The sequence below is a fragment of the Eleginops maclovinus genome, chromosome 23 (assembly GCF_036324505.1).
Source record: "Eleginops maclovinus isolate JMC-PN-2008 ecotype Puerto Natales chromosome 23, JC_Emac_rtc_rv5, whole genome shotgun sequence".
NCBI classification, from domain to species: Eukaryota; Metazoa; Chordata; class Actinopteri; order Perciformes; family Eleginopidae; genus Eleginops; species Eleginops maclovinus.
The window spans coordinates 3,495,172-3,522,129 of record NC_086371.1 but is presented as its reverse complement, the minus strand read 5'-3'; the positions used below and the strand labels follow the sequence as shown (position 1 = coordinate 3,522,129).

Genomic DNA, 26,958 nt, shown 5'->3' with positions numbered 1-26,958 from the left:
CCATATTACGCTGCTTTAATTGTGTGTAGCAGTCATGAGATCACTGGGGTGTGAGGTGGAGCGAGTGACGTGTGAAGTAAACGAGTCGAAACCTGAGAGCTATTAGTCCTGAAGTCACACGATGTCTGAGTATCACGACATTACATAATCGGGTTTCAGGCAGCGATCACACTGTGGGAGACTCTAGGAACCGTTTCCTAAACACATACTTGTTTGTGCAAAAGGCTGAATATCAATCCCCTGCTGGAGATTAAAGATAAAACAAGCAGAGGTCTGTTTCTGTTTTTTATTTAATAAGCTGGTTCATAAATTATCGCACATAAAAGACTCTTCTTCAATAGTTACAAAGTGGATAGCAACTTCATTAGCGCCTGGAAAAATGATAAAACAAATCAGGAGGGGTTTGTTGACAGTGAGGAGGGGGGGGAGGGGGTTGATCTTGATAAATCATAAGTTCACACAGTGTGGGGGGGGGGGGGGGTTTCAACATCCAACCACTGTCGCTTCGTATTCCCGTTACACAGACGGTTGTGGTCTACGCTCGGACTAGCAGCGAACAAAACGGTGGCATGCGTTTCGTCTTTCATGCCGGAAACACAACAGAATAAATCCTTGTTTCTTTTCTCCAGTGTATAAAAAAAAAAAGTAGGAGTGAAGAGGGGGGAATAAATTATAAAACAATAACAAAAAGAAAGACAACACTAGCTACATGTGAGGCTCACAAAAAACAACTAAAGACAAAAGGAAGCGGCGTCTTCTTGGCTCGGTTCCCCCTTCTGTTCCCGAAGGGTTAGCGAGCGGCTAACGGGGGTTTGGCGGATCAGAGGAACGCTTTCAATAACTCTTAATGGAGTGGAATAAATCCCTCGTTTTACTTCTTTTCTACAACTATCACCCTCCTCCCCCTCTGAGGGTCTAGATCCCGATCTGAAATCGGCCCCGGATGTGATTGATACGACTGTTTGGAGGATCGGGATGTAGCCCGCCTCGCTAAAACTGGTCTGAATGAGCGATGGGTGTCCGCCATTTCTAACGCTAGTTTTCTCTCTACGAGGCCAGAAATCCTTTCCCCGATTCTCGACGTGAGGATTCTAGCGGCCAGAGCTTCTCTCGGTGTGACGGGAGCCTACTTGGACATTTGCTGCTGAATGTGCTCCAGGAATTGTGGGTAGGATGAAGCCGACTCCGACCGATCCTCCACCAGGTACTGGAAGAAGGTGGCTTTAGATGAAGCGTCGTCCCTGCAGGAGAAAACAGAACGAAGAGTTTAGTGGAGAAAGAACGCCGAGTATTGTTTAAAGTTCAGTTTAAAAACAATGAACATTAAAACCGGGACAAGCCGGACTTTCTCAAGTTTGAATACATAGTAATTATAATAATAATGGGGCTCGTTAAAGACTTTTAATTGGGTATGGAATTTATTTATATTTATACATATCTGATAGTCTTCCAACCTCTTAGCTTTTGTTTTTCCAATTATGTATTTTAAATATCCTTTAGAATATTTGTTATCAAAAAAAGGTACATTTCTGTATCTTTTTGTGTTCAAAATACGTCACAAATAATATATAAACAACAATAAATAAACTTGGAAAATATCTCATTGTAGAATAGGTAAATAAATCACAAATCTAACCAGAGAAATATGTAGAGCAAATATTTCTCATTGTTCAAATATAGCGACGACTCTCAAAAAGTCTAAAAATGTAACTCATGACTCGTGTTTCTTATTTGTCAGAGTTATGCAAACATCCCCAAGTGGTTACAATGACATCAGCTGTCCTCCACTACTTGTTTTGTTGTAGTGTCCCCTTTTTTACAACCGTCTAAAAGAATGTCAGAAATTCCTCTTACGACATGTCTTCCTCATTTGTCAGAGGCGTGCAATCATCCCCAGTTATTTACCCTGACTTCACAACGACATTGTGGCGTAAAACACAAGTTGGAGCAACAAAAAGCAGAGCCGCAGAAACAATGAGCTGTCAATCAATGACCTCACAGCTGATCTATGTTTGTTTACACTGGAAATATTTCTCTGTCAACCTCAGACCAACACCTCTGCTGGGAGGCCGATTCCAGAGAAACACAGAGCGGCCGGTTTCTGGATGTACCAGTCACGAGGACATCGAACAATGTGTGTGTTTAGATGTTGACAACCAAACGAGAAACACCAGATATTTCTATGTAACAGATGACATATTGCAGTGGTCCCTAACAGCTTCCTTGAGGGACTCCTATTCTACATAAAATCACTAACTAACATGTAATGGCATCATGTATGGATATTTTATATGAATGTCAATGCATAGCAACACAAACAGTACTAATACAATATCAGATGAAGTTAAAGAGTGAACCAATACCTGCAGGAATATGGTGTTCAATTAACCATTTTTAGGAATTTCGAGCAGAACTTTGCATCAGAGATCATTTTTCCTCATTATTTAAACAACTCTCTGTCTGCAGTGTGTTGTACTAAACAGAAGGTTTTGTAAATTGTGTGTTCAGATACTCTCTATACCCTTATCCTGTCAGATAAAAGGCCAAACCCGAAAACATAAGTTGTCGTACACACCTTTAAATACTAAGTATGTAATCAATAAGGTTTCGAGACCCCTGAGAGGTTTAGGACACATTATATCGGACAGTGAACTTATTATTATTATTAGCTTTTATAAAGATGATTTATGGGGTTTCTTGGCGCTCGGATGTTAAGGACACGTACACAAATAACTGGTTTGTAAATCACTCCTCTCTCTTCCTCATATCCCGTCACCATGCCTTTAAAATAAGATCAATCGATGACTAGTTTTTAATTACGTACTGATTCCTTAATGTTTGCTGTTGTCTGTTGTCCGTAGTACTTCTCGTTTTAACTGACCACATTTCCACTGAACTTCACACTCCTCTGCTCTCTGATGCACCAAACTCCTTTAAAATAGCTGGAAGAAGAACTGAAACCCACTTCTGTAACGGTAAGTCAAAGTTCACTTTATCAATTTACCAAAACATTAAAAGAAGAAACGAAAACAGGAAGAAGAAACATCCTCTCAGACTTTCGTGTGAGGGGGAGTCAGATGTTGGTCTTACTTGAGGACGTGTATGGTGGAGCAGAACGCTCTGTTGTCCTGCAGCCAGTCGAGGAATGCTCGCACTCTCTCAGACAGAGTAGTCTCCAGCTCAGGGATGTGACTCTGCAAATCAGAGAGGAAACAACGCTTTACAGTCACCACAGTTTCATCGTAGACCTCCACACCAAACAGACCGTAACACCACTGTGCAATATTGCCTCCTCTGTTCTATTTTACCATGTAATATTATTACTAGCTGCTACATCTTTTACCCTACTGTAGCACTTTAACAACCCTTGAAAAATAGCACTGTGAAATATCTCCTTTTCACCACGGCTGAAAACCATAACCCGTTAAAATAAAATGCATGCAAATTAAATGTGCCCCCGTCTTGCCAGCGGGGATGATCATTATTCATTGCATGGCAGTGAAAAGGCAAATACAGCGGTGGAATCGACATGAATTGCACGGTCTGGAGACCGCTGGACGTCATTGAGCAGCCATAACCACCTCGCTGTGACGGCACAACTAATCCAGGACATTTCTGCACTTGGTGGTGAAAATGGAGGAAAGGCTTTTGGCCGAACCATGCGTCGGGTTCTTGAAGTTACAATTGTTGCAGTTCAATAATTCAGAAATCATGTTTTAATAGAGTAAAACACACTGATTTCTCTGACCAGTTTGTCATGCATTTCTCTATTACAACACCCCCCATGTATTGGTTTTAATTCCCCCAAAATAGAAGCAAGTACTAGAATTAAGACTTACTTTGTAATAAAGGCACTACTTATACATGTCTGTGATGCTGCTCCCTATCTTTTCTACCTTGAATCTGTACTTTTATATTTGTATTTGATCAACTTGCCTCTCTATTCAATATGTTAGTCCACTTTGTCTGTATCTGCATTGTCCCATTTTTGCTGTCCCACTGTAAACTTCCCCGCTGTGGGACCGTTAAAGAATAAGCGATGTCTGAAACAACAGCATTGTTTTCATCGCTGTGTGTATGAAAACACATCATGTTTATTCACACAACCCTCTCCCTACACAGCGTGGTTAACACAAATATGCTTGTGGTGTAAAATGCAGGGTTGGTACGTGGCTCTGGGTTGCATTGACCCCCCCCCCCCCCCACACACTGCTGTATAAAAACACAATAAGCAGCATAAACAAACGCTGACTCAGCTTGTTCTGGATGTCACTGTGTGCTAACGACAGAGAGCACAGTTTGTTTAAAAAGCCTCACCAGCAGATCTGCAAACTGCTGCAAGGGTTGGTTTCCTTCTGAGAGAAATGCAGAGTTCTATTGTGGAGCAAATCTGTGAGTCAGGTTCAGGGGAAATATGTAGGAAGCTGCATTGCATCAGTCGTGCAGAAACAGGGCGGTGGTGTGTAAAATAATACCACAACTTACTTTCTGTCATTTCCTGACATGTTGGATGTGTGGGGGGGGGAAGTCAGATTTTATCCAGGATTTCAAATAAGATATATTTGATGGACATCTTGTTGGATCAGACTTTTTCTCTCAGTTAAAGGGAGGAGATTTCAACCTGCATTTCAAAATAAGATGTCCTTCATTAACGAGGTATCTTATTTTGAAAAGCTGGCTGCTTGTTCACAGTGTCACTGACCATGTTCTGGGGGATTGAAGCGTAGTTGGGACAGCCCAGAACGTCTCTGATGAACATCTCGCTGCAGTTTTTGCCGATCCACAGATAAAAAACCTGCAGAGAGAGAGACAGCGAGTCAGGGAAGTGCATTTAATAGTCTGACACACAGATTGAAGCCTCTGAAAGCTCCGTTTAGTTTGTTTTTGTAGAGGTTTTGAGACAGAACACCCAGCTGAGGAAGATGCTTCAGAAAGGAGGGTCATAAAAACTGTACTTATAATAAATCATCTCATTTATTGTGTATGAACTCACATGATCTCAAGTTAAGAGATTCAGTGGCTTTTGAAACTGCACAATGAATTGACGTTTTAAGTAATAAATATAATTTAGTAAAGTAAAAAACTAAGAGATGATTTTTTAAAAGGACTTAATGTGTAGAAAAGTTACTGAATTAATAGAAATCCAATTAAATTGTGCTATACACTTTAAAGATATTAAACAATATTGTAAAACATGCCATGTTCAACACATTTAAACTAATGTATGAACAGGGTCCTCGAGTTCCTTTGAGGAATAAAGACAAAAATAAACAAATCTCAACATGTATTACTAAGTATGGAAGTATGTTTCTGAAAAGGAAGACTGTGAAAGCTCTGTGTTCTCTGTATTTTGCTTTATAACAGTGGAACACCCCTTAAATTGAATTATTTCACAGTAAAAGTCTGAGCTTTTACACAGCTGGCAAGGCCTTCACTAATCCAAAGCACTCGCCTTAAATTAACTCTGAATTATTCCAACTGATGTTTGGCAAAATAAGAGAGAACAGATAAGGGGAAATGTGGGAAAAACCCTTAAAAAAAACCCTCCCCTAAGGGATTTGAACCGATAATACTGAAGCTTACGTTTCCACAGTCCATGAGGAAGGCTCCGTCCCGGCTCAGCCTCTCTGCACTCAGGTGCAACAGGTGAGGCTGAGGAACCACCGTGTCGTTCAGGTGCAGCGCCCCCTGCAGGACAGACAGGGACAGAGCACTGGATAAGATACAGGACACACACTGAGGTTACCTCCAGTCATTTGGGGTTTATAGTGCAGGAAAAGCAACCAACAAAACAGCTAATAAATACAGAAACATCAGAACATGTCATGGAGGTGCAGGGAGGGTTTATCAGGACACTAACCTTAATCTGATAGAAAGTACATCAGGAAAACAGAGAAATATAAAAGATAAGATTGGGCACACTAACAGAAACACATGTACACACGTTTATAAACCAGTAAAACTAAAATGGCTCCTTAGAAAGCATTAAAAAGGTGTCCAGATGAGCCTTTCAGATGTGCCCTTGGCAGATTACATAGTTGTTAGGTACCTATAATTAATAAGAACCTTAATAGTGATTGAATGTCAAAAATCCATTCAAAGTGCTAACATTTATCATGCAAAATATGGAGAGAAATGCAGTTTCATCACCGTCAAATATAGAATTGTCCTTCTTTATTATGTTTCATATCATATTAAAAGGGGAATATCTTGTGGTAAAGACATTTAAAGACATCCCTGTTGGACTTGTAGAAACTAGAATGAATATTTTCTGACATTTCAGAGACCAAATCATTACTCTAGGAAATGTTTGGCAGGTATTGATTTGGAAAATGAAAGTAATCCTGACCCCAAATAAAACTGTGCTGAGCCTTGTGGAGTCTCACCTGGTCGGACATGTTGTCGAGGCGGTACAGGTCGGGGTGCACCAGCCTCATCAGCTGCTGCAGCGGCTGCGTCTTGAACTCACACATGGCGAAGACGCGCTCGTCCAGCCGCGTGCACGTGCCCGTCCGCAAGGCTTTCTGAAAAACAAATACAATAAACCGTGTCAACGTGCATATTCTCTCTTTTTCTGAGCAAACAGGAAGATATCAGCCTCTAAAAAGTCACGTAGGAGATGTTGATATGGCATAAAATGGACAAAAAAGGGACACAAGACAGTGTGTGTGTGTGTGTGTGTGTGTGTGTGTGTGTGTGTGTGTGTGTGTGTGTGTGTGTGTGTGTGTGTGTGTGTGTGTGTGTGTAAAGCCTGTAATGAAGCGAGTGTGTGTGCTGATGCCTGACCTGTTTGAGCAGCGCGAGGATGTAGATGGGGAAGAGGCACATGGAGGCGGGCACGACGATGCCGGACTGCTGCAGGTTGGACACGTTGGACTTGTAGGCGCTCACCAGATCCACCACGGCGTTCGTCAGGGCGTCACGAGCGTCCGACAGGCTGGACGTTATCGCCCGGTCGATGGCTGAAATGTAGAGAAACATTAGAAGGAGGAGAGATCCACAGCAGGCAATAACACACCTGGATCCCATGTAGACGACACACTTTATTATTTAAGATAAAGAAACGTAGAACTTATGTATCCAGATTTGGCGAAAAATAAAAAGCAGTGTTTTTAAGGGACGCTGACGGCAGACTCACCCATGTTGGCCAGCAGGCAGGTGATGGCCTGAACATCAGCTCCAGCGTATACATCGCTCAGCTGACTCACCACGGGCAGACACAGGGTGTGCACCCGGATCCGCCTCTTCCCTGAAGAGAGAGACGGATAATAAACAAAAAGACAGTAATACCCCGTTATTAAACAGTGTAGAATCGGAGGATGAAACCCTCTTTATTGTCACATACATGCACACAGCAGAGCACACACACTGAAATTGGTCCTCTGCATTTAACCCATCCTAGTACTAGGAGCAGTGGGCAGCTATTGGAAGTGTCTGTTGCCTTGCTCAAGGGCACCACAGCAGGGCCTAGGAGGTGAACTGGGACCTCTCCAAGTAGCAGTCCACTTTCCATATTACAAGTCGGTTCGGGGACTTGAACCGGCGACCCTACGATTCCCAGTCCAAGCCCCTACTGACTGAGCCACTGCTGTACAGGTCTCTGCACTTGACCCATCCTACTGTTAGGAGCAGTGGGTTGCCATTATGTACGGCGCCCAGGGAGCAGTGTAGGGAACGGTGCCTTGCTCAGGGACACCACGGTAACAACTTGGTCTTTCGGGGACTTGTACTGGTGACCTTCCAGCTCCCAGGCCAAGCCCCTATGGACCTTGCCACAACCGCCCTGATTACTTTGTATCATCAACAAAACCACAGGCTCTTAAAGCTGGAGGAGGGAACCTGTTATGGTTCTTGCTCAAGGGTTTATTTCTTTACCTTTATACATTTATTCGTCCGTGTGTGTTTGCGTACCTTTACTGGAGGTGTAGAGCAGAGCCGCCTGGAAGCAGGCCAGAGACGAGTCGGCCAGAGAGTCGTCGATGGACATCTGGACAGCGAAGGCAGAGTCGGGGTTCACATTAGCGAGGGACAGCAGGTCGGTGGAGCGCACGAAGAAGTTACCGTGGAACGTGTGGATGGATAGACCTGAGGACAAAAACTACGATCAGAATCTGAAAACATCTCCATTTCCTCTGTGTTTCACCGAGCTGCTGTGTGGTGGTTACCTTTGGTGCATCGTATTCTCATGACGGCCTCGAAGCCGATCTTCCTGCTGAGGTATCGCTCCAGATCTCTCTGGAACTTCTCCAGCTGAGCCAGGTTGTGGATGTGATGGAAGGAGGGGTAGTAAAAGATGCTGCCTGCCGAATACTTAGACATACAGGCTGGAGAGGAGGAGGAGGAGGAGGAGGAGGAGGAAAAATATAAGTTTACTATTCAGGTACTTTTTATTAGAGGCATAAATCATGTAAAAATCATTTCTCTCAGGCTAAAAAGGAATGAAATAAAATCGTCTAAAATTAAAATATTCTGAAGAGAAACCTTTGCTATTAAAGTGGTATATTTAAAAATCTCAGAGAGTATTTTCACAAGTTTTTCCTCACATATTTGTGAATTTTATGAAATTATTTTTTACGTTTTTCTTGCAATTCTAAAACGTTATTATCTTAGAAAATATTGAAGTTTTTTTTACGTTATTTGTGATTTTTTTTTCATTAATTTATCATTTTAATTTTAAAAAGTCATTTGTAAAAACTCTACAGCATAAATCAATGAAATGTTTATTGCCCTGAATAAGTACCCCGCTCCCCCGGCTCTGTTATTATTTATTTGCTACTACGATTGTGATGTGAGCATTAGCTGAAAGGAATACTCCATGGTAAAGAGTATGAATTAAACTTGGACAAAGAATTGCATTTATGAGGCGTTACTTTTGACCAATGGGATCAACAACGATGCTGCAGAAATACAGCCGTTTAAAAAGATTCAACATGAGTGTTAAATGGTAAATGGACTGTACTTATTAAAAAAAGTCAGACATTTTTTTTAAAAAGTCCAGAATTTCTAGGAAAAAAGTGATAATTTTGAAGAAATATCCAGAAATGCAAAAAAAGTCGGAATTTGGAAAGAAATCTGAAGTTTGAAAACACTTTATATCCGGTCTTTACGACCCTTCGAAGTGCTTCACATACTACAAGCCATTCACACCTCATTCATACAGAGCAGACCACTTGAACTCAGGGTTCAGTATCTCGCCCGAGGATACATCCACATGTTGACTTCACGGGCTGGGCTCGAACCCACAACCTTCTGGTGGAAAGACGACCGCACTCACTCGCAGCCACAGTCGCAGTTAATTCTTGTTGTAATTTAGTTCTGAGAGTCCCATTGGTCCCCATTAAACCCAGTCTATTATTAACCCATTGGTCCCCATTAAGCCCAGACTATTATTAAACCCATTGGTCACCATTTGTGACTTAGACACAGGAAGACATGTTGACAGAGTAAACCCTCCAACAGTCCTAAAGATATTTGACTCTGAATCAGAGTTTCTGAGTTGTTGGATAAACTTCATCTCATTGAGGCTCAGATGTTTAGGTGTCTTTACCCAGCGAGGCGAGGTCAGCGTACTGCGAGCTGAGCAGGAACAGATCTACAGCGATCTGCTGACCCGAGCAGTCCAGAGCCAGCTTCTTATAGAAGTCTGTGGCCGGGCCAAGGTGCTGGACTCCCTGCAAAGACACAGACATTACCAAACGATTCCTCCAGATCAGGTTCTCAGGGGGAGACATTACAACTACTGGGCTCTCTGGGATTCTAGGGAGTCTTGGAGTCGAACTCCATCGTCTACTGAAGGAGGGAAATGTGCACACTGGGTCAGGGGTGGGTTTGTTTTATTTACTTCCATCTTTTCTTTTGCCCAAAATTCTGAAACAGAAGCATACGTCGTCTCTGCCTGAGAAACAAAAGCACATCTGTTTTAGTTCACCATTGCAGAAAGTTCTTGGCAGTTTACTCAGATATAAAAATACAGAGCAGATGATGAGGATCAATAAATCACAGAAACTTTTACTCAGCTTCTCCAAGAACGCTCTGTCTCTAAACGCACACGTGAGATCCAATTATGACGTTAAGGGTCCTAATAAAGGTCAGTTGTGGCAGGAACATAAATAAACACAGCTCTGAGAATGCCAAGACAATAAGTATAAATCCAGACAGTATGTGGAGTGGAAGAGTCGTTCTCTATATCCTCTTTCAAAAGGATCTCATTTCGCTCGTAAAATAGTACAAAATGTAACTAATAAATGTACACGTGAACATAAACCTAATCTTTATTATCAATACATGAAAAAGAAAGACATTACTCTTATAATATGGGACAGGGATTCCTTTTTTTGAATCTACATTTGGAAATAAACACATTTTTGTATTTTAAGTAAAGTAATCATAATGGATAAAAACACTTCATTCTTTAACTGAAATATGAGTTTAGGTTTAACATCATATGTCTAAGTCAAAAGTCAAGAGGAATCCAAAGTAGAATAAAAAAATTAATCTTAAATATACATTTTAAAAGAAACAAGAGATTAAAGAGGACCTATTCTGCTTTGTGGGGGGCTTTCTATTTCCTGTAGTGTGTTCTATAGGTTTTAGTGCATGTTAATGGTCTGCAAAGGCTAAAATCCCTGAGTTTCTCTCCCACATTCTCCAGCGGGGGCTGCCTGAAACGCCTCCATTGGACTCCTATGTTTACTTCTGTAAAATTATAACATCAATATGCAACACTCGTGCTCCGATTGGCCAGTGCTCCAACACATTGTACGTGATAGGCTAAGGGGCGGGACATCTGTAAGCGGTCGACCAATCACAAAGTTTAAAAGTTTTCTATACTGAAAATAAAGTGGATTATGTAAACCTACATCACATGTTCAGGTGGAGACTCTGAGAAAAAGCTAGTCATGAAGAGCTAAGATAACCATGAACGTCCTCTTGTTTGTACCTTGCTGCTGCGCTGGTTGGGATCTTCTCTGGACTGCAGTGCTCCGGCCCCCAGCGTGGGAAGCTGCGTCTGGAACACAGTGATGCGGCCCCCGGTGGGCGACATCAGCTTGAAGGCGGCTTGTAGCGCCGGGCCGAGAGCGCTGTGGGTCTCCTTGCTCTGACTGAACATCCCGGGCAGAGACGTCAGCAGGTCCTTTATCAGCTGCGGCGGGGGGGGTGGGGGAGGAGGAGGAGGAGGAAGGAATGAGAAGACATGAGTGTGATTGCAATGTGTGAATGTAATTGTGTATGAACACATGAAAAGGAAGTGCTTACCTCTTTGCTCTCCTTCATGTTCACCATCAGACTGTCATGAGACGGGATGAAGATGTCTGAAATAAAAAAAGGGATCGGTCATTTTTGGCATTCCATTGACAGATATTTATTCATGCTTTATTTAAAATATTATTTAAGAGACTTAGAAACTGCATTATATTACACCACGGTCCACAGGGATACAACCGTGGATATTCCTTATTCACAACTTAATAAAAATAGGTTGCATATCAAAATCAAATCTATGCAAACCTGCCTCTCTTTTCAGGTGAACATGCTCTAAAAACATCCGACTGTAGGATCGGATATTTCAATTTATACAGATAAACAAACTGGGAGATGTCCATTTTGCAGCATACTGAGTACTGGACTGTACCATCGATGTCGGACACCACCAGCATCTGCGGCTGGGATAGACCCTCCTGCAGGTTGTAGAAGTGGATGGTGCTGTCGAAGGAGAGGAAGCCCACCCTGGTCCTGGTATCGCCGGGCAATCTGAAGCAGATACAAAGACGCTATCAGGACTGGTTTCAGTTCAAAAAGATGGCTCTGGGATTGTGTTTCTTCCTGCTATCATAGGGCTAAAGAACAAAGCTGCTTACACATTTAATATATTGAGTAACAAAAGCACTCACTTGTCCATGTTGTCCAGTAGAGATTCACAGAAGTACTTCAGGTAGCCCGACTCCACGGCGTTGTGCGACACGTCGAGGACAAATAGGTATGCTGCCGGCTGTGGAGGCCGCAGCTGAACACACAGGACACAAACACATGATGAGTGGGGAGAGGATTGTGAGAATCAGAATCAGAATACTTCATTTTGACCTGGAGGGAGGTTGATCTGGGTAACAGATACAGTCTGGAAATATTAGACAGAATTTATCTCTAATTTGAAAGCATTTCCTTCTTAATTAGTTAAGAGTCTAAAATACTTTCCCCCTTGCTTCCAGGTGTTGTACCATCAACACAAGAATGCCCTCTAGTGGACAAACAACCACACTACATAAACATTCACACCCCCACAAAAACAGTGGCTTTAAAAAGTACATAATGTTATTTATTACGTGGCTTAGTTGAATACCCGATTCTGATTGGTCAATTCAGAACATGTGACGCGTTGTTAATCCAGTAGTACAGACCGCTGTCAAGGATTTATTGACCGTTGTTAAGGAGGATCAAGAAAGAGAAAGAGGTTAAAATACGGAGCGCTGCACGTCAGATAAATCCCCAGAAGAAGACAGACAGGAAGTAAACACTGACAGGAACACGGTCTGGGCTCTGCAGGGTTTAAGGACTTGTTAGTGGATCAGAAACTGTGAACAGACTTGAGCCGTTACAGAAAACCTCCATCAGTGCTGCTGTAAAGTTGACGTTGTCGCAGCTCCAGACGTTTTCTTTTCTTAGCCGAAGAAATACGATCATTTCTGAGACAATAAAATAATTTCAATTCATTTTGGGAGTCGATAGTTTGTGTAGTATCTGGTCGCTTCACGCCGGGCTCCCTGATCAGCCTGTTGGGGGTTCTTTTCCCCATAATGACCGCCTCACTGCACATTATCCTTACTTAACATGGTGTTCAAATGACTCATGTTGGAGTGGTTTGGGATGGAGGGAGAGCCACTGATGGTTTAGCTATCGAATTATTTAAATATTTGGTATGTTTGGATGTCCTCTACAGTGTAATATAAATAAAAGAGTAGATGACGTCTCACCATGTAGTCCGAGGAGGCGATGAACTCCACCGTGGCGTTTTGGACTTCTGGTCTCTTATGAGGCTCTCCGTACGACCTGGTGACCGGGTTATACATGAACTCATCTGGAACTGAAGAGGAAAGACAAAGAATAGCAGGTTTAACTTCTGCAAATGTATGTGGGACACAAGACAACACCAAGTCACTGCATTAATAATAATAAGAATTGAGCTTTTTATTATAATATAAAGTCAAAGGCCAATAAGGGAGCAGCTTCAGTACTGTACTAATGTTGATACTTTAGGTACTTCTTGTGTGACTGAACTGTTTGAATCGTACTTTAGTAAAATTCCTCAATACTTTCGTCCACATGTGATCAAAAGGATCTTTCCAACCTCCTGACGACTTCCCTAAACTCTTTCTTGAATATAGACTGATAATGGGACAACAGCAGGAGTATCTCATGGCTGGACTCGTACCATCGTTGACCCGGTAGCACAGGTTGCACTTCCACCGCCGCTGATCCAGGAAGCTGACGAACGGGTTGATGTAGGTCCGACACGAGCGGCAACGCACGATGGTGTTGGACGTGATGACCGGTAACTGCTGCAGAGAGGAGAGAGGAATGGCGTTAGTACAGATAAATGTAGTGCTTCTCAACGAGTGTGAATGTTGACCTTCTCTCCCACTGAGGAGAACAGAGGCTCTGTTCCGGTCTCCTGAGGAATGTGGTCAAACGGATCATTTGAACTGTTGTCTTGTTTCCGCCTCCGTCTGATGTATTCATGACTTTGTTCCCCACAATTTTTCCTGCTCACGAAGCGGCGTCAGCGAAACATTTTCTACATTTTTCTTCTCATCCAATACAGCCCATTGATTCTTGAGTGAAGCTGAATGCTACGCTGTGAAATGTAGGGGTGGACAGAAGAGCTTGAAGCTTCATTCATGAAACGGAATCAACATTTGAATGCTTTTTCATGTCTATTCATTGTGTTTAACTCCAGATTGTGTACACTCAAAAAGTGATAGAACAATAACACCATTTTATACATTTAGTTTAACTTGGCTGCAGGATTGTTAATGACATTTACCCATAACTCCAGAGCCTTGTGATGTCAAAAATTCAAAATATATTAAAATAAAGACAGATTGAAATCATTGAAAAATACAGAAATATTCTGCTGCAATTAATATGCGTTTGTGTCGATCTTTAAAATAACATTTTAAAGGAAAACTGTCAAAAAACGATTGTGTTCCTACATTTTAAGCACAAAATGCAGCTGTTATTTTTTTACTATATAAAAATTGATCTATAAAAACAAAAGACCGACTCATTTAATTTAAATCATTAATTTGTTCAAATTAAAGTTCTATTTTTAATTATGACCTAAAATCTGATGCCAGATATTTATTCAAAAAACTGAATTGAAGCAACGAATGTAAAACAACCCGGTGCATATCTTGCAATTTGTCCCAAAAAAAATGATTTTATCCCAAAGGAAAAAGAGTCTTCAGTGAGGATGTCTTGCACAAATTATGAAGGGTAGTAAATAAAAAGCACATTTGTTTCAGATACTCATAGCTCATTTTGTTTTTGATAAATAATAATCAGTGGTGCCAGGATTGAAAAGGTGAATATGGGAACTAAACGGGAGAACGGATATCTGTTCAAGGAAACAGAAATGATATCAGGCCCAGGGTTGTGTCGAGTGTAATTGGCGAACAGTGTGGTGTGAAGTGAGCGTGAAACCTGCGTCCAGTCATCTGAGAGCAGGCGAAACTGAACAGCTGTTAGAAAGTCTGAACCAAAGAGCTCCGTCGCAGGCTGTGGGAGTGCTTGGCAGCTTCCAGATTGTTTTACTTGGCGAATTATAAATAGATCATATTTTATTCAGCGAGTCCCTGGTAAACGGAGGCAAGAATAAACTCCCACCATTTTTCCCAGCCTTCTTAAACCATTTGGTTGGTGTCGTTTTCCTGCAGGATTCTCACGTGGGACCCCAGTCTGACACCACATCAACAGACACCACTATAAATACTCTCACCTATCTTCCTCTCCTCCTGCCTGACCTGCTGTCACTGCTACAGAATGCTATGTTTAACATAATATCCGTGATGTTTTCAGCGCCATGTCTTCAGTTAGTGAATAAGTATTATCCACAACGTGGGGAGGTCCTTCTTCTAGGGTAAAATTAAAGTGTGTTGCACCAGTGCTAGGTAATGACTGCTTTAACCTCAGTTGTAGGGGTGGGAATCACCAGGGTCCCCACGATACAGTACTATGGCGATTCTACGATATGCTAAGTATTGCGATACGATATATTGCGATATGGCCCATTTCTGTTTCGATTATTTCCCCCGACCCTACTAACATGAAGACAAAGCAACCAGCAGTTATGTCAGCTCAGTATCAGCAGTCCCCACATCTGTACACAAAGCTGCCTCTCATCCACTTTAACTAAAGTACAGATACTGTATGTAGATGTTTAGTATATCCAGATTTAATGTAAATAATGCACTAAACATCTCTTCTGTGTGTCTGTAAAAAAAAGTACAAATTGCAAAGACACTATCAATTATTTCTAAGCTGTCACAAGAAACAAGAAAAACTTGGTGCAATTAAAGGTTGAAGGCACTGGGATTGAGACAGGCAGGTGCTGCAGCATTAGACAGTATGATAAGTATAATGTATTTCATGGTATAAACAGTGTGCTGACCTTTGAAGTGAAGGTTCAAGCTAATTCATCCAGAAGACGGTAGCTATATTAACTACATATTGACTGGCAAAATACTGTATCCGTACATGATGGAAAATAGGAGTTTTAGGCATGAGTTCGTACCTGCAGGTCTCTGAAGGGGTGCAGCAGGAGACCCAGAGGGAGGCGGGCCTTGTTGAGCAGAGCCTGAGTCTGAGGGATGCTGGTAAGGGTGCTCCTGAACGTCCTGATGAACGAAGAGAGAGAACACACACACACACACACAGACACAGATTAGAGAGGGGCTTTCCGTGAGAAACTGATCACTCAACACACTTATTTTAAATCGTATCATATGTTGACTTTTGAGAATAAAATGCTGTTGTCTTTCCAGGAACAACACAAACACAACACTGAACTCACTGAGGGTTACAGTTGACCTTCTTCAGGTCGGGGCTGAGGTTGGGTTCGGGGGCTTCGAGGGGCCGGGGGGGCAGCAGGCTGGTCTCCTGCATCAGGTTGACGGGGCTCAGGGCCTCCAGCTCCAGCTCAGGGACCCCGCTCAGACCCCCCAGAGCTGCAGACAGCTGGGTCAGGTTTGGGAACGGCTGCAGAGGAGAGAGAGATAAAACTAGTTCATGGTTTTGTTGAAAAATCTGAACTGGTTTATCATACAGCGAGAGCAAAGACCAGTTGAGGCCAAGTTACTGTACACACTTTACCAAATCAGCTTGAAAAAAATGCAATTCCCACAATTGATGTAGAGCAGAAAAGAAGAGAGCTCTTTAATCCTGCAGCAGTTTTAATATGCATGCTGCAAATATGGATTCTAATTTATAATTGCCATTCAATGTGTTTTATATTCCCCTCCTAATTTCCATTAACGGCATTTCAGTCATGTTTTTATGCTCATTTGATGTCAAATATTATTAATTATAAATCACCTTGTGCTGCATTTGTTGTACCAAACATACAAGCCGAATAAATGTGTATTCAAAATATTTGTACAGGATGTTTGAAAGGGGCAGAAAGCAAGATAAAGTTAATATTTTCTTGGCTTATTTCTTTCAAAACTTCACTTAAAATTTGTCATATTGTTAAAAATATAGTTAAAGTTAAAAAAAAGGACTAAATAAACTAGATTTCTCTAGGTTAAAACGTGTAGGGTAAATATAATATATCTAGCTGTTTTAGAGCTCATAAGCCACATTTTATACCTTAAACAAACCTTAGGATGTGCTTTCAAATTAAAAATATGATACCAGGCTTTTAAAAATGTCTTTTACTTAGAAAATAGTAAATAATCAACAACATAAACTCTGTAGTGTTAAAGCCTCACCTGGGCGTACTGCTGGTACTCTGGCTGTCCGTACGGGTCATGAGAGGGGGCGGAGTCAGTGTGGGAGTCCGGCCCCTGCCGATAGGCCGGCTGCATGTTTGGGTAACCATAGTGATCGTAGGGCGCGACCTGATTGGTCATATCGTTGGAGGGCGGCATGGAATCTGAGCGGCAGAGAGTTCAGTGATAAAGAGAAAGTGAGCGTGTGTGTGTGTGTGTGTGTGTGTGTGTGTGTGTGTGTGTGTGTGTGTGTGTCATTTTCATCAGGTTTTTACATAAATTGAGAACAATGATCCTTTCTTCTATAATTTATTGTAGAAATTTAATTTTCTCCTCAAAATTTGGGATCAATAAAGTATATGTTATTTTTCGGCGCAGAGTAAACCCCCCCACACCTTTCTCTTCTACTTGTTAAAGTTGCTCTAACATGGTTTTATCCTTAAGTTGAAATATATGAGTGTATTTGGGGCATCTTTATTTTTTTAACATGTTCCCGCCCCATTTCTATCAACTTATGAACTTGTGTTTTTGGAGTTTCCCCTTTCCTGTACCGTGTTATATAGGTTTAATATGTCCTCTTAAAGTTAAATCACAAACATGACCCTGGTAAGGAGTATTTTAATATGATAAATCAGTGTGTCTGACTTTTATTTAGTGTTTTTGCCATCAATATGTACCTGGATAGCTGCCTCCTTCCAGGGAATCATAGCTGTTGGGCACCGGAGAGGCACTGCCCGTACTGGAGGAAGAAGTGTCTCCACCTGAGAGGCAGAACAATAAAACATTCAATTAAAAAAGCAAATACTGAACTGAGAAGAGTGGAGGAGTCAATGATTAAATTAATATAGTTAAGAAGGACCCATGGGGATAGCAGAACCGAACAAAGTACAACTAAAGGAGCAACACAACAAAAAGAGATGAGATAAAGCAGTAATAAAACAGGGAAGACTGTGAGAATAAAAAGGAGCACAACTGTAAAGAAAGGAGGAGCAAGATAAGGAATGATGACTGAAGGAGGGAAAGAACAAAAGAGGAAACATTAAAAAGGGAATTTCTTTTGTGGTTGGTCCCTGAAGAGCTCTGTGTTTGGACTCCCCTCAGGCCTCAAGAGAAATACAGAGAATGTGCAGAGTGGATAAAGGAAAGAAAACATGACACAAAGAAGCACTTAAGTCTTGGACCAGCGAGCGCACAAGCTTCTGAGGATAGAAAACATGGACACAGCAGAGGAAAAATATGCAAAACACAAAGATTACAGAGATAATGTGACGACTGCAGAACTAACAACTCTCTCTGTCTCTCTACAACTCTGTCATTCATGTTAACTCTCTCTTTGTCCTTCACACACACACACACACACACGCAGTTTGACCTTCTATGGTGTGTGACACATGCATGACTTTAAAGGTGAAATGCAGCAGCTAAAGACGGAGAATTAGGACGTCTAGCTGATGAACAGAAAGCAGGGGTTATGATTAAAGCAGATGATGAATTGACTTTGTTGTATGAGGAAGCAGTCAACACATTTGCAAGGCCTCGAAGAACCACACCCAACGCATACTCGTAACTGAAATAAAGGGTAGCTTAAATTCAATGCACATAAATGGGCAAGTATCCTATCAAGTTCCTTAATTGAAAAACCACTCAATTTTGCTAAAGATGAATCAATTCCAGCTTCTGAAACTGGATTATTTATGACTGTTAACTAATATCTTAGAGAGTGCGTCAAATTAGGGCATTTCAGGACATCTTCTTGGACTTTAAGAGACACTATGGGGCATTTTCCACTGTTTTCTTACATTTTATAGCAAAAACAACTAATTTATAGAGAAAATAATTGTAAGTTAATTAAAGAAACTCAATGGGTCTTGTAGACGGGGCATCATGCATCCAGAAGGTCTACTTCCTGTCTGATTCTCACCTTCACCTAATCAAATAAGACAAAACTAATGTTATTGTTAAAAGTCTTGTCGATACATTGCATTACACTCTGTTGCAGCCACTCATATTCCCCTCGACAAGGTTTTCCAGAAACATTACAAGTGCAGAATATCTGAATGAAGTCATGCATCCATGACAGAAGGAGGGATCAACAACAGGAAACCAAGGCATGACAGACCTCTGGCTGCGAGCTCATTGGACGGGAGGGGATCCAATTATCTGGGACTAAATCTGACCAGGAGATTATCTGCTCCGGGGGAAGGAGAAAGCTTAGCCTTCCTCCTTCTCGTAGGTTCTTCTGACTCCTCTTCCTCCTTAGCTCACAGTCTAATTAATGAAAGGGATTCTAGCTGGGGTTATAGTACAAAAACTATCGATTTATAGTAAGTGTTGCCGTGAAGCAGTTTTCCATTTCCCTTTTCTTGTAAGCCTCGCCTGTTTGTCTTGGTGTTTTTGAGTTTGGACGTGGGAAAAAGCTGCATAGTCTGAGTGACATGAAAAGTAAAAAAAAGAGGACACAATATGGCAGAGAGTAAAGCGCTCTGTGTCTGCTTTACTAAAACTATTTCTCTGAGATAATAGCATCCGTTTGATGGTTTAAGCTCTCTATATTGTGAGGACTTTCTGTGTTTTAACAACTATAAACCTCATCTTTTTTGGGTTTCAGACGCCTGGTAACAAACAGCAAACAGCTTGAAGATGTCGGCTAACATTTTGAGCATTTTTTCACTATTTACTGACATTAAAGACCATAAAGATTCATCTACATTATAAATGTACAGATTAATTCAAATTAAAAGAATGATTTGTCGCTGCCTCAAATGGATACATTATTTGTAAAACATAAATACATGGCAATTTATCTAACCTACGTATTATTGGTCCTTCTTAATTATAAATACATTTTATATTTTGGGTTTATAAATCAAACATGAGAATATAAATTCTAAAACCTTGAAAGAAAGAAGAAAAAATAATCGTTTGCCCAGAAATGGATTAAAGCTGTCTTTTAAAAAAACAATTAAGGGGGCTAAACAATACATGTGATTGTGACTGTGAATTCCCACTAATTGGACCCAAGAAATGGTAAAAAAATAAGTAACTCTAGGCAGACTTACTGGCTGTCTTTAAATTGAAGGATCATTGGTGACCTAAATGACTGGGTGATGGTTATTAATAAACTTAGCCTGATTAATAATTAATATGACTCTGCTGTCCAAATGAATGATTTCAACCTAAATGGGATAAAACAAATCCAACGTTAAGGGCTTTAATTCTTATTTAAATGTGATTTTGAGAGCATTTACCCTACAGTGATCATTATGGGAAACACATATTGTATTAATATCAATAGTCAAAAAACAACTGGTGTTTTGTTCCAGCAGAAAACCTAAGAGAGAGGGGGGGAACGCTGAAAGCTGAAACAGGCTGCTCTTTTTACTAAGAGAGTAAATGACTGTGCAGTGAGTCTCTCCTGGGGAGCAGCGGAGTCACAAAACAGGAGCAGAGAGGAAGGGGGGGGGGGGCTATATTTAAAACATCTCGATGATAACACAGATCCAGAGGGAGGGTCAGCACTGAACACCTGAGAGGTACAGGAGCGGGAGACGAGTGAAGCTGAAGCAGTACGATACGTCCACTGACTTTAAACAAGTCGCTTTATCCCCACACAGAATACTTTATAATAATAGATTTGATAAAGAGAGGTTTGAGATTAGCATTCTTGGTTGATAACTAATGGGACGGTAATGGCAGTGTTTACACATAATAACGAGGCATTTCCTTTCAGACAAATTACGTTATTTTTTGACTGACTTATCTTTTTTTTTATTATTATATAATTGCACTTAATTTAGTCAGTATTGCTATCTCATTTATTGAATAACTATTGTTTATTTATTGTATTTTTAACTTTGATTTATTATCATTATTACAATCTCTCTCTCTGTCCATGTATAGAGGTATTAACACGTTTCTATTTTTTATTTCCTGTCCAAAAAAGGGCATGTAAGGTTAAACATGCAGGCCTTGACAATATCAAGGAAACAAAACTATATTAAAAAAACTAACTAATGTTTATTTTCCATTAGTTATGTCACCCTTTAATTATTCAGGTTAGTTCATCTTCTAGTCATTGGTCCGCCAAATTTAGGAAAATGGAATAACATGCTCCATTACATTTTCAAGAACCTCAAAATGTCTTTAAACTATTTATTTATTTAATTGACACACTTAAATGTGAGACACAATTAGACAACTCATTTTTAAGGCCACGGGGTTCAGGCTGAGAACACAGCTCACTGATTTAGTTTTCCATCAGAGACCACAGCTGGACGTCTGCTGGTTATCGGCTCGCAGACGGATTATCACATCCCAAAACCACCGAGTGAAAATGAGCTCTACACACTGCGGGACAATAAGCAGAACCTGGCAGAGGCTTATTAAGATGAACTGAGATGCTAAACCACTTTCACTTCTGAGAATCAAATGGTTATATCCGTTACAGAGACGGAGCAACAGAGCAGGGCGCACATATTAAAAATGAGGATTTGAGGTCAGTACTGATGGCTGTGAAGGCGAGACATGAGGAGCATGGGGAGATCTGATTAGCCTGTTAGAAAGTGTGAGGGGGGGGTGATGAGAAGAAGTAACACACAAGAGGAGAGCAGCGATCAGAAGGTGACTTTGCATGGGGAAGGTGAAGGAACAGCTCCAATGGTTATGATGGTTATAGAGTGAATTTATGGGGATGAAGAGAGTGCTAATGAATGGGTTGGAGGGGCGGGGGGAGGTAAAAGCTAGAGCAGACCTGCTTCCTCATCCTCATCCTCCTCCTCATCATCATCATCCTCAGAGCTGGATGAAGAGGGGGCAGCGGCGGGGCCTGAGACGGTGGCAGAGGCAGAGCTAGCTCCACTATTAGCAACATATCCGTACTGCACGCCTGTTGGGAGGGGGGTGGGGGGGTGGGAGAGGCACATGAGAACACTGTCAAGACTGCAGACAGGGAGACTAGGCAGTCAACCCAATTCCATATGAAGAGTGTGTGTGTGTGTGTGTGTGTGTGTAAGTGTGTGTTGAAAGAATGGATTCCCTATTTATCAAGAGCAATTAGCTTTAAACCAAATCTGGCTATCTTTGCTTTCATGGATAAAAGATATTTAGGCCTTTGTGCAGGTAAGAGAGGGTGGATTTGTTTTCTAGGTTGCTTAGCATGTTGTGTACGATTAAAAAGGATAGCTTGAGTTTTAGGAATAGCTTCATATGAGGTATTTATCCCAGCAGATGGCAGTCAGAACAGTGTACAGACAGGGAGGAACACCAGCACTGAAGCTATCACCATGTTCTCCTCAAAGCCTCAGGACTTCTTTGACAAAATACAGAGTAACATTTCTGGTTTTGTCAAAGGAATTCTTTAAAGAGAGCACAGTGGCTTCAGTTTCCTGACAGAAAGGGATCTTTGACAGCAAGGTAAAGCAGTGGAAATATCTTTTAACTCATTATGTTTTTGCCAAATTAGTTTGCTGCTGTGGAGAGCATTGCACTTTGCTTTACCACTGATACTCCTGTCCGCCTCCCACACTTGGGAGCAAGCAGTCCATCAGAGTATGGATAAGTACCTCATAATAACACCTCACTTTGAAACATCCAAACTATCCAGCAGCAACATTTTAGAGGCTGTGTAAGAGCTTTGTATCTTAAAAACATTACTGAAACCATCAAATGAATCACCATCTTTGCACACAGTCTCAGGATGAAGTGTTCACCCAGCTAAAAATAATCACAGTTAGATTCAACATGAATTAAGCCCTTTAAAACACATGCTTATAAAAGAGGAGTGTCCTATAATCCACTTTCCATTGTATAACATGTCGCCAGAGGCCAGTATCACTGGGACTGAGGACAGTGATTTAGGCACACGTTAACCAGTGGTGGAAGATTATTAATTGAGCAATACTGGTCTGTAGAAACAAACAACAGTGAAAAAAATCCCAGCTCACAACAGAACAAACAAGCAGCTGGCTGATGCACTCCAAACTGAAACCCTCGCATTTGTGTAAAGTACTCACACCTGCACATTTGAGAGTGTGTGTGTGCGTTTGTGTGCGTGTGTGTGTGTGCCTGGAAGTGTACAACACATACTCTGCTGCAGCTGTGAACATGTCAACCATTCACACACACACAGAAACACACACACATACACATATGTTTGCACTGTAAATTTAGAGCAGGCTTTCAAACATTCAGACTGCATGTCTAAACACGGGATTGTGGAAGTCGTTGCACCAGAAAAGACGAAAAGCAGGCACTGTTTTTTTGTCCTATAATGACTTCATGTTCAAACACCAGAGTAAAGCAGGTTAGAACACAAAGGAGAGGACACCTTATGAAACCGCTATGAGGTTTTCTTTGCCAGCAGTGAAACAAAAAACAGGAAATACGAAAAAACAAGAGACGAAAACTTCAAGATGTTTGGATTTATTTGTCTTTATTGTCGTGCCATAGTAATGTTAACAGCTATGACATGTTTTAGATTAGCTTTTTATTATCGACAACCCTTTTATTTAGTGTTCTAGTGTATTTTATTTTATATTGTTTCATTTATTTTAAAGGTTTTATTATTTTATTATATTTATTCCTTATGTATTATGTCTTCCTTTATACTGAGAGGGTTATCTTATCACAAACTTTTTGAACATTATTTATGTACTTATTTATATCATGTCTTTTTACCTCCTTGTTTCCCTTGAGTTGTTATATTATGCTGCATGTCAAAAGGTTTGAACGTTTGAACGGCAGTGATTTATTGTTTTCCTTCTTAATTTGTGAATGTTGTGAAAGCGCTTGGAGCTGCACAAGTGCTGTATGATTAAGCTTTATTGTTGTTATCATGAAAAACAAGCCTTCAAAATGAAGTTGGAGTTGTTTTAAGATCCAAAAAAGTAAGAAAATGCCTTAAAGTGTCCCTGGTATTTTTCTCTGCATGCAAAACTTGTGCTCAAAGCACCTTTAAAAAAATATATATATATATATATATATTTGAGTTTGTATATTCAAAGCTTCGGTTTAAAACATCTCCAACTCACATTCTGTCCAGAAAGTGAACTGCAAAATAGCATTGTCAACTCCCAGCATAACATTCATACCAGTCATACAAACACACTGGGCCTCTGCTTACATTCCTCAGTTCTAACATTCAACAACCTTATTTAACAAGCTGCTGTTCATCAGCTCCAGCAGTATTGAAGAGCACTAACAATGCTGATTCATGTTTTTGTGTATGCGTTGTGTAAGAAAAACAAGTCAAATGTAGAACATGGCTGTTACCTTGGTGGTGGCCCGGTGAGGAATGCACTGAAGTCGTTTGGGCTCCTGAGGGCCGTCGGTCAGCGTTGCTGTGAGCGACCCCGCTGTACGTGTCGTAGCTCAGAGAAGCCTGGTGGCTCTGGTCATAGTGTTGGTGGACTGGGAAAGAAAAACACAAAGATGATATGGTAAAACATGATCGATTCACACAAGCTACAAACAGCATTAAACTAGAAACATCTGTCAATCAAATGGCACAGAAATTGACCCCATTTCAGCCATGCATATTTCATATAATTAAGTAGGACCGTTCTGTTCTGTAGACAATGAGAAAGCTTTATATAGCTTCACACACAACTGTTTTGATTTCAAAACCATTCAATCATTAAGTGTTGTAAGAGGTATTTGACCCATACCAGTACTTCCCCATAACGAACATATTTATCTCAATTACTCAACCGTGTTGCCTTGTTTCAGTGAAGCAAACACAGTTTTTAATTGCATACCTCTACAGTTAAACAGCCTGGGTTGTTTGAAAGTAAGATTTTAAATGAGGACTACATTTTGCTGTTATTAACCTCACTTCAATTCTTCTAGAATTATATGCACACAAAAAAGGTACATTTCTATTATGAATTCAAGGGATCATGGGTAACTAATATACCACTGATCATTTTGGGTGTGCACATTTTTTTTTAAGCGACTCATGCAGCTGAAAAAAAGGTTGTGAAAATCACAACTATTTGACTGATAGCACTATTGCTTTTAAAGCCGGATTCTGTCCAATACAGCTAGTATACATGTTTCCGCAAAACCAAATGCATATGGTGCTCTAGATTAAGAATACAGATTAAATGAATGTCTCCTTCCAGCCAGAATAAGATCCCATATACCAAACTAACCGTTCAAACATACCTGTGCTTCCTTGACCATTGACTGTCGGCCCCAGCTGACCAGGAGGAGCCACGCTGTACCCAGACTGCACTGCTGTTGTGGAGGCCGGAGGAGGGCTGTTGTACTGATGCAGCGGTGCACCCATCTGGGTGGGCATGACTCCGAGGCTGGAGGTGCTCTGGAGGAACTCAGGGTGCCGTACTGGCTACTTCCGGGCGCAGACGGGTAGGAAACAATCGGATAGAGGGGAGCTCCAGCGGCACCGGGCGGTACAGGCACCAAATTGGGGTGTTGCTGCGGTTGCTGAGGGGGCTGTGCTGCTGGAGGAGCATGGTATGCCTGCTGTCTATAGTAGGATCCTGGAGTGGCATATGGTAGCTGCTGCTGCTGCTGCTGCTGCTGTTGCTGCTGCTGGAATGATTGTTGGTTATAGTGGGAATTTGATGGCGGCAGTGCTGAAGGTGGATATGGCTGACAGGGAGGCGCAGAGTTCAGGGGAGCACTGTATGAGGAAGGTGCTACATGGTGCTGAGAGAGGTGCTGCTGTTGCTGCTGATAGTTGCTCTGATAGTAGTTAGCACTGTGGGCACTGTTCATGAGGGGGGCTTTGTTGGGAGGGGTTGACTGGGCAGGGATGGTGGGGTAGCTCTGTTGTTGAGGTGGCGCTCCATAGCAGCCTGCAGGTGGATGCACGGATTGGTATGTCTGTGCTGGACCTGAATAAAGAGGAAGTGCATTTACAAACAGAGTCAAAAAGATATTCTACTTTCACCAAAGCTGAGTACTGAACTGAGGGTATCATTAGCTGCAAACAACAAGCCTTATCAGCAGCTGGTGCTTCAGCTGTAAGGGTTAATACCCGGTTAACTGAATATGCAACTCATCAATAAGCACCACATTATATCAGTGCACATCTAACCAAATCATATATTGTCAAACATGTTATATAAAGTGGGTATCATATAGTGATTCTTCGCAGTCTGTCACATCGTTATAATCCTGCTTTGATAGCTATCGTTAGCTTGGAGCTAATTCTAGCCGCTAGCTATCTCTATGGGGATTCCAGGTTAAGTTAGCAACTGAATAGCATAAGCTAATATCTTCATTTTCGCAGAGTTTGAAGAATTATATACATTTCACTTTTATTTGTGTATGTATGTTACTGGTTTAGTTGCTAACAGAGAACAGGTATACAAAATAAGTAAATAAATAAAGAAACAAGGGGCTGACACACTAACTGACATCCCCCCAGAGTGTTAGCATTCTAAGGCTAGCGAGCAGGCTAATCGCATCATCCCGGCCTGCGTTACCGTTCTGATGGGAAGGTGCCGATCCGCCGTTCAGCGTCGAATTCCGGCTGTAGTTGACGGTGTAACCCGGCGCAGACATCGCTCGGTCCCCCCGTCCTTATTCCCAATGATCTGAGTAAATGCACATTAGACTGTGTTCACTTTACCCCCAGAAATGATGCACAGAGAGAGGTGGCTGCTGGTCAGTGAAGACCCGGGCAGCAGGCTGGTCCTCTCGGCTGAGAGCGAAGCTTCCAGTCGGGATGTGGAGGATCACTCTCCCGGCTCTCTGGTCCTTCCTCTCCCTCTGCTGGATGTTCTTTGCAAGTGTGTGTGTGTGTGTGTGTGTGTGTGTGTGTGTGTGTGTGTGTGTGTGTGTGTGTGTGTGTGTGTGTGTGTGTGTGTGTGTGTGTGTGTGTGTGTGTGTGTGTGTGTGATTCATTTTATGACACGTTTTTTATGTAAATATTATAATATCCGATCTCTCTTATTGCACATCTCTTTCTTTACTGTGTAAATGTACACATCCTGTTCAAAACGGCCTC

The 26,958-nt window shown here is 41.5% G+C and overlaps 1 protein-coding gene across 1 annotated transcript; it reads right to left on the bottom strand.

Annotated features, from left to right (window-relative positions):
* Window positions 1-272: 272 nt before the first annotated feature.
* On the bottom strand, window positions 273-26,691 carry sec24b (SEC24 homolog B, COPII coat complex component). The gene is given in 26 exon segments (XM_063877097.1): window positions 273-1,241; window positions 3,091-3,194; window positions 4,703-4,795; window positions 5,584-5,688; window positions 6,387-6,524; window positions 6,787-6,962; window positions 7,139-7,249; window positions 7,912-8,085; window positions 8,166-8,324; window positions 9,548-9,671; window positions 9,842-9,895; window positions 10,940-11,143; window positions 11,257-11,312; window positions 11,633-11,751; window positions 11,892-12,004; window positions 12,969-13,078; window positions 13,427-13,553; window positions 15,788-15,890; window positions 16,067-16,251; window positions 16,983-17,146; window positions 17,660-17,743; window positions 21,733-21,867; window positions 24,252-24,389; window positions 25,146-25,302; window positions 25,305-25,840; window positions 26,435-26,691. Coding segments are annotated over 26 exon segments (3,663 nt in total). The 5' UTR covers window positions 26,514-26,691; the 3' UTR covers window positions 273-1,126.
* Window positions 26,692-26,958: the final 267 nt, after the last annotated feature.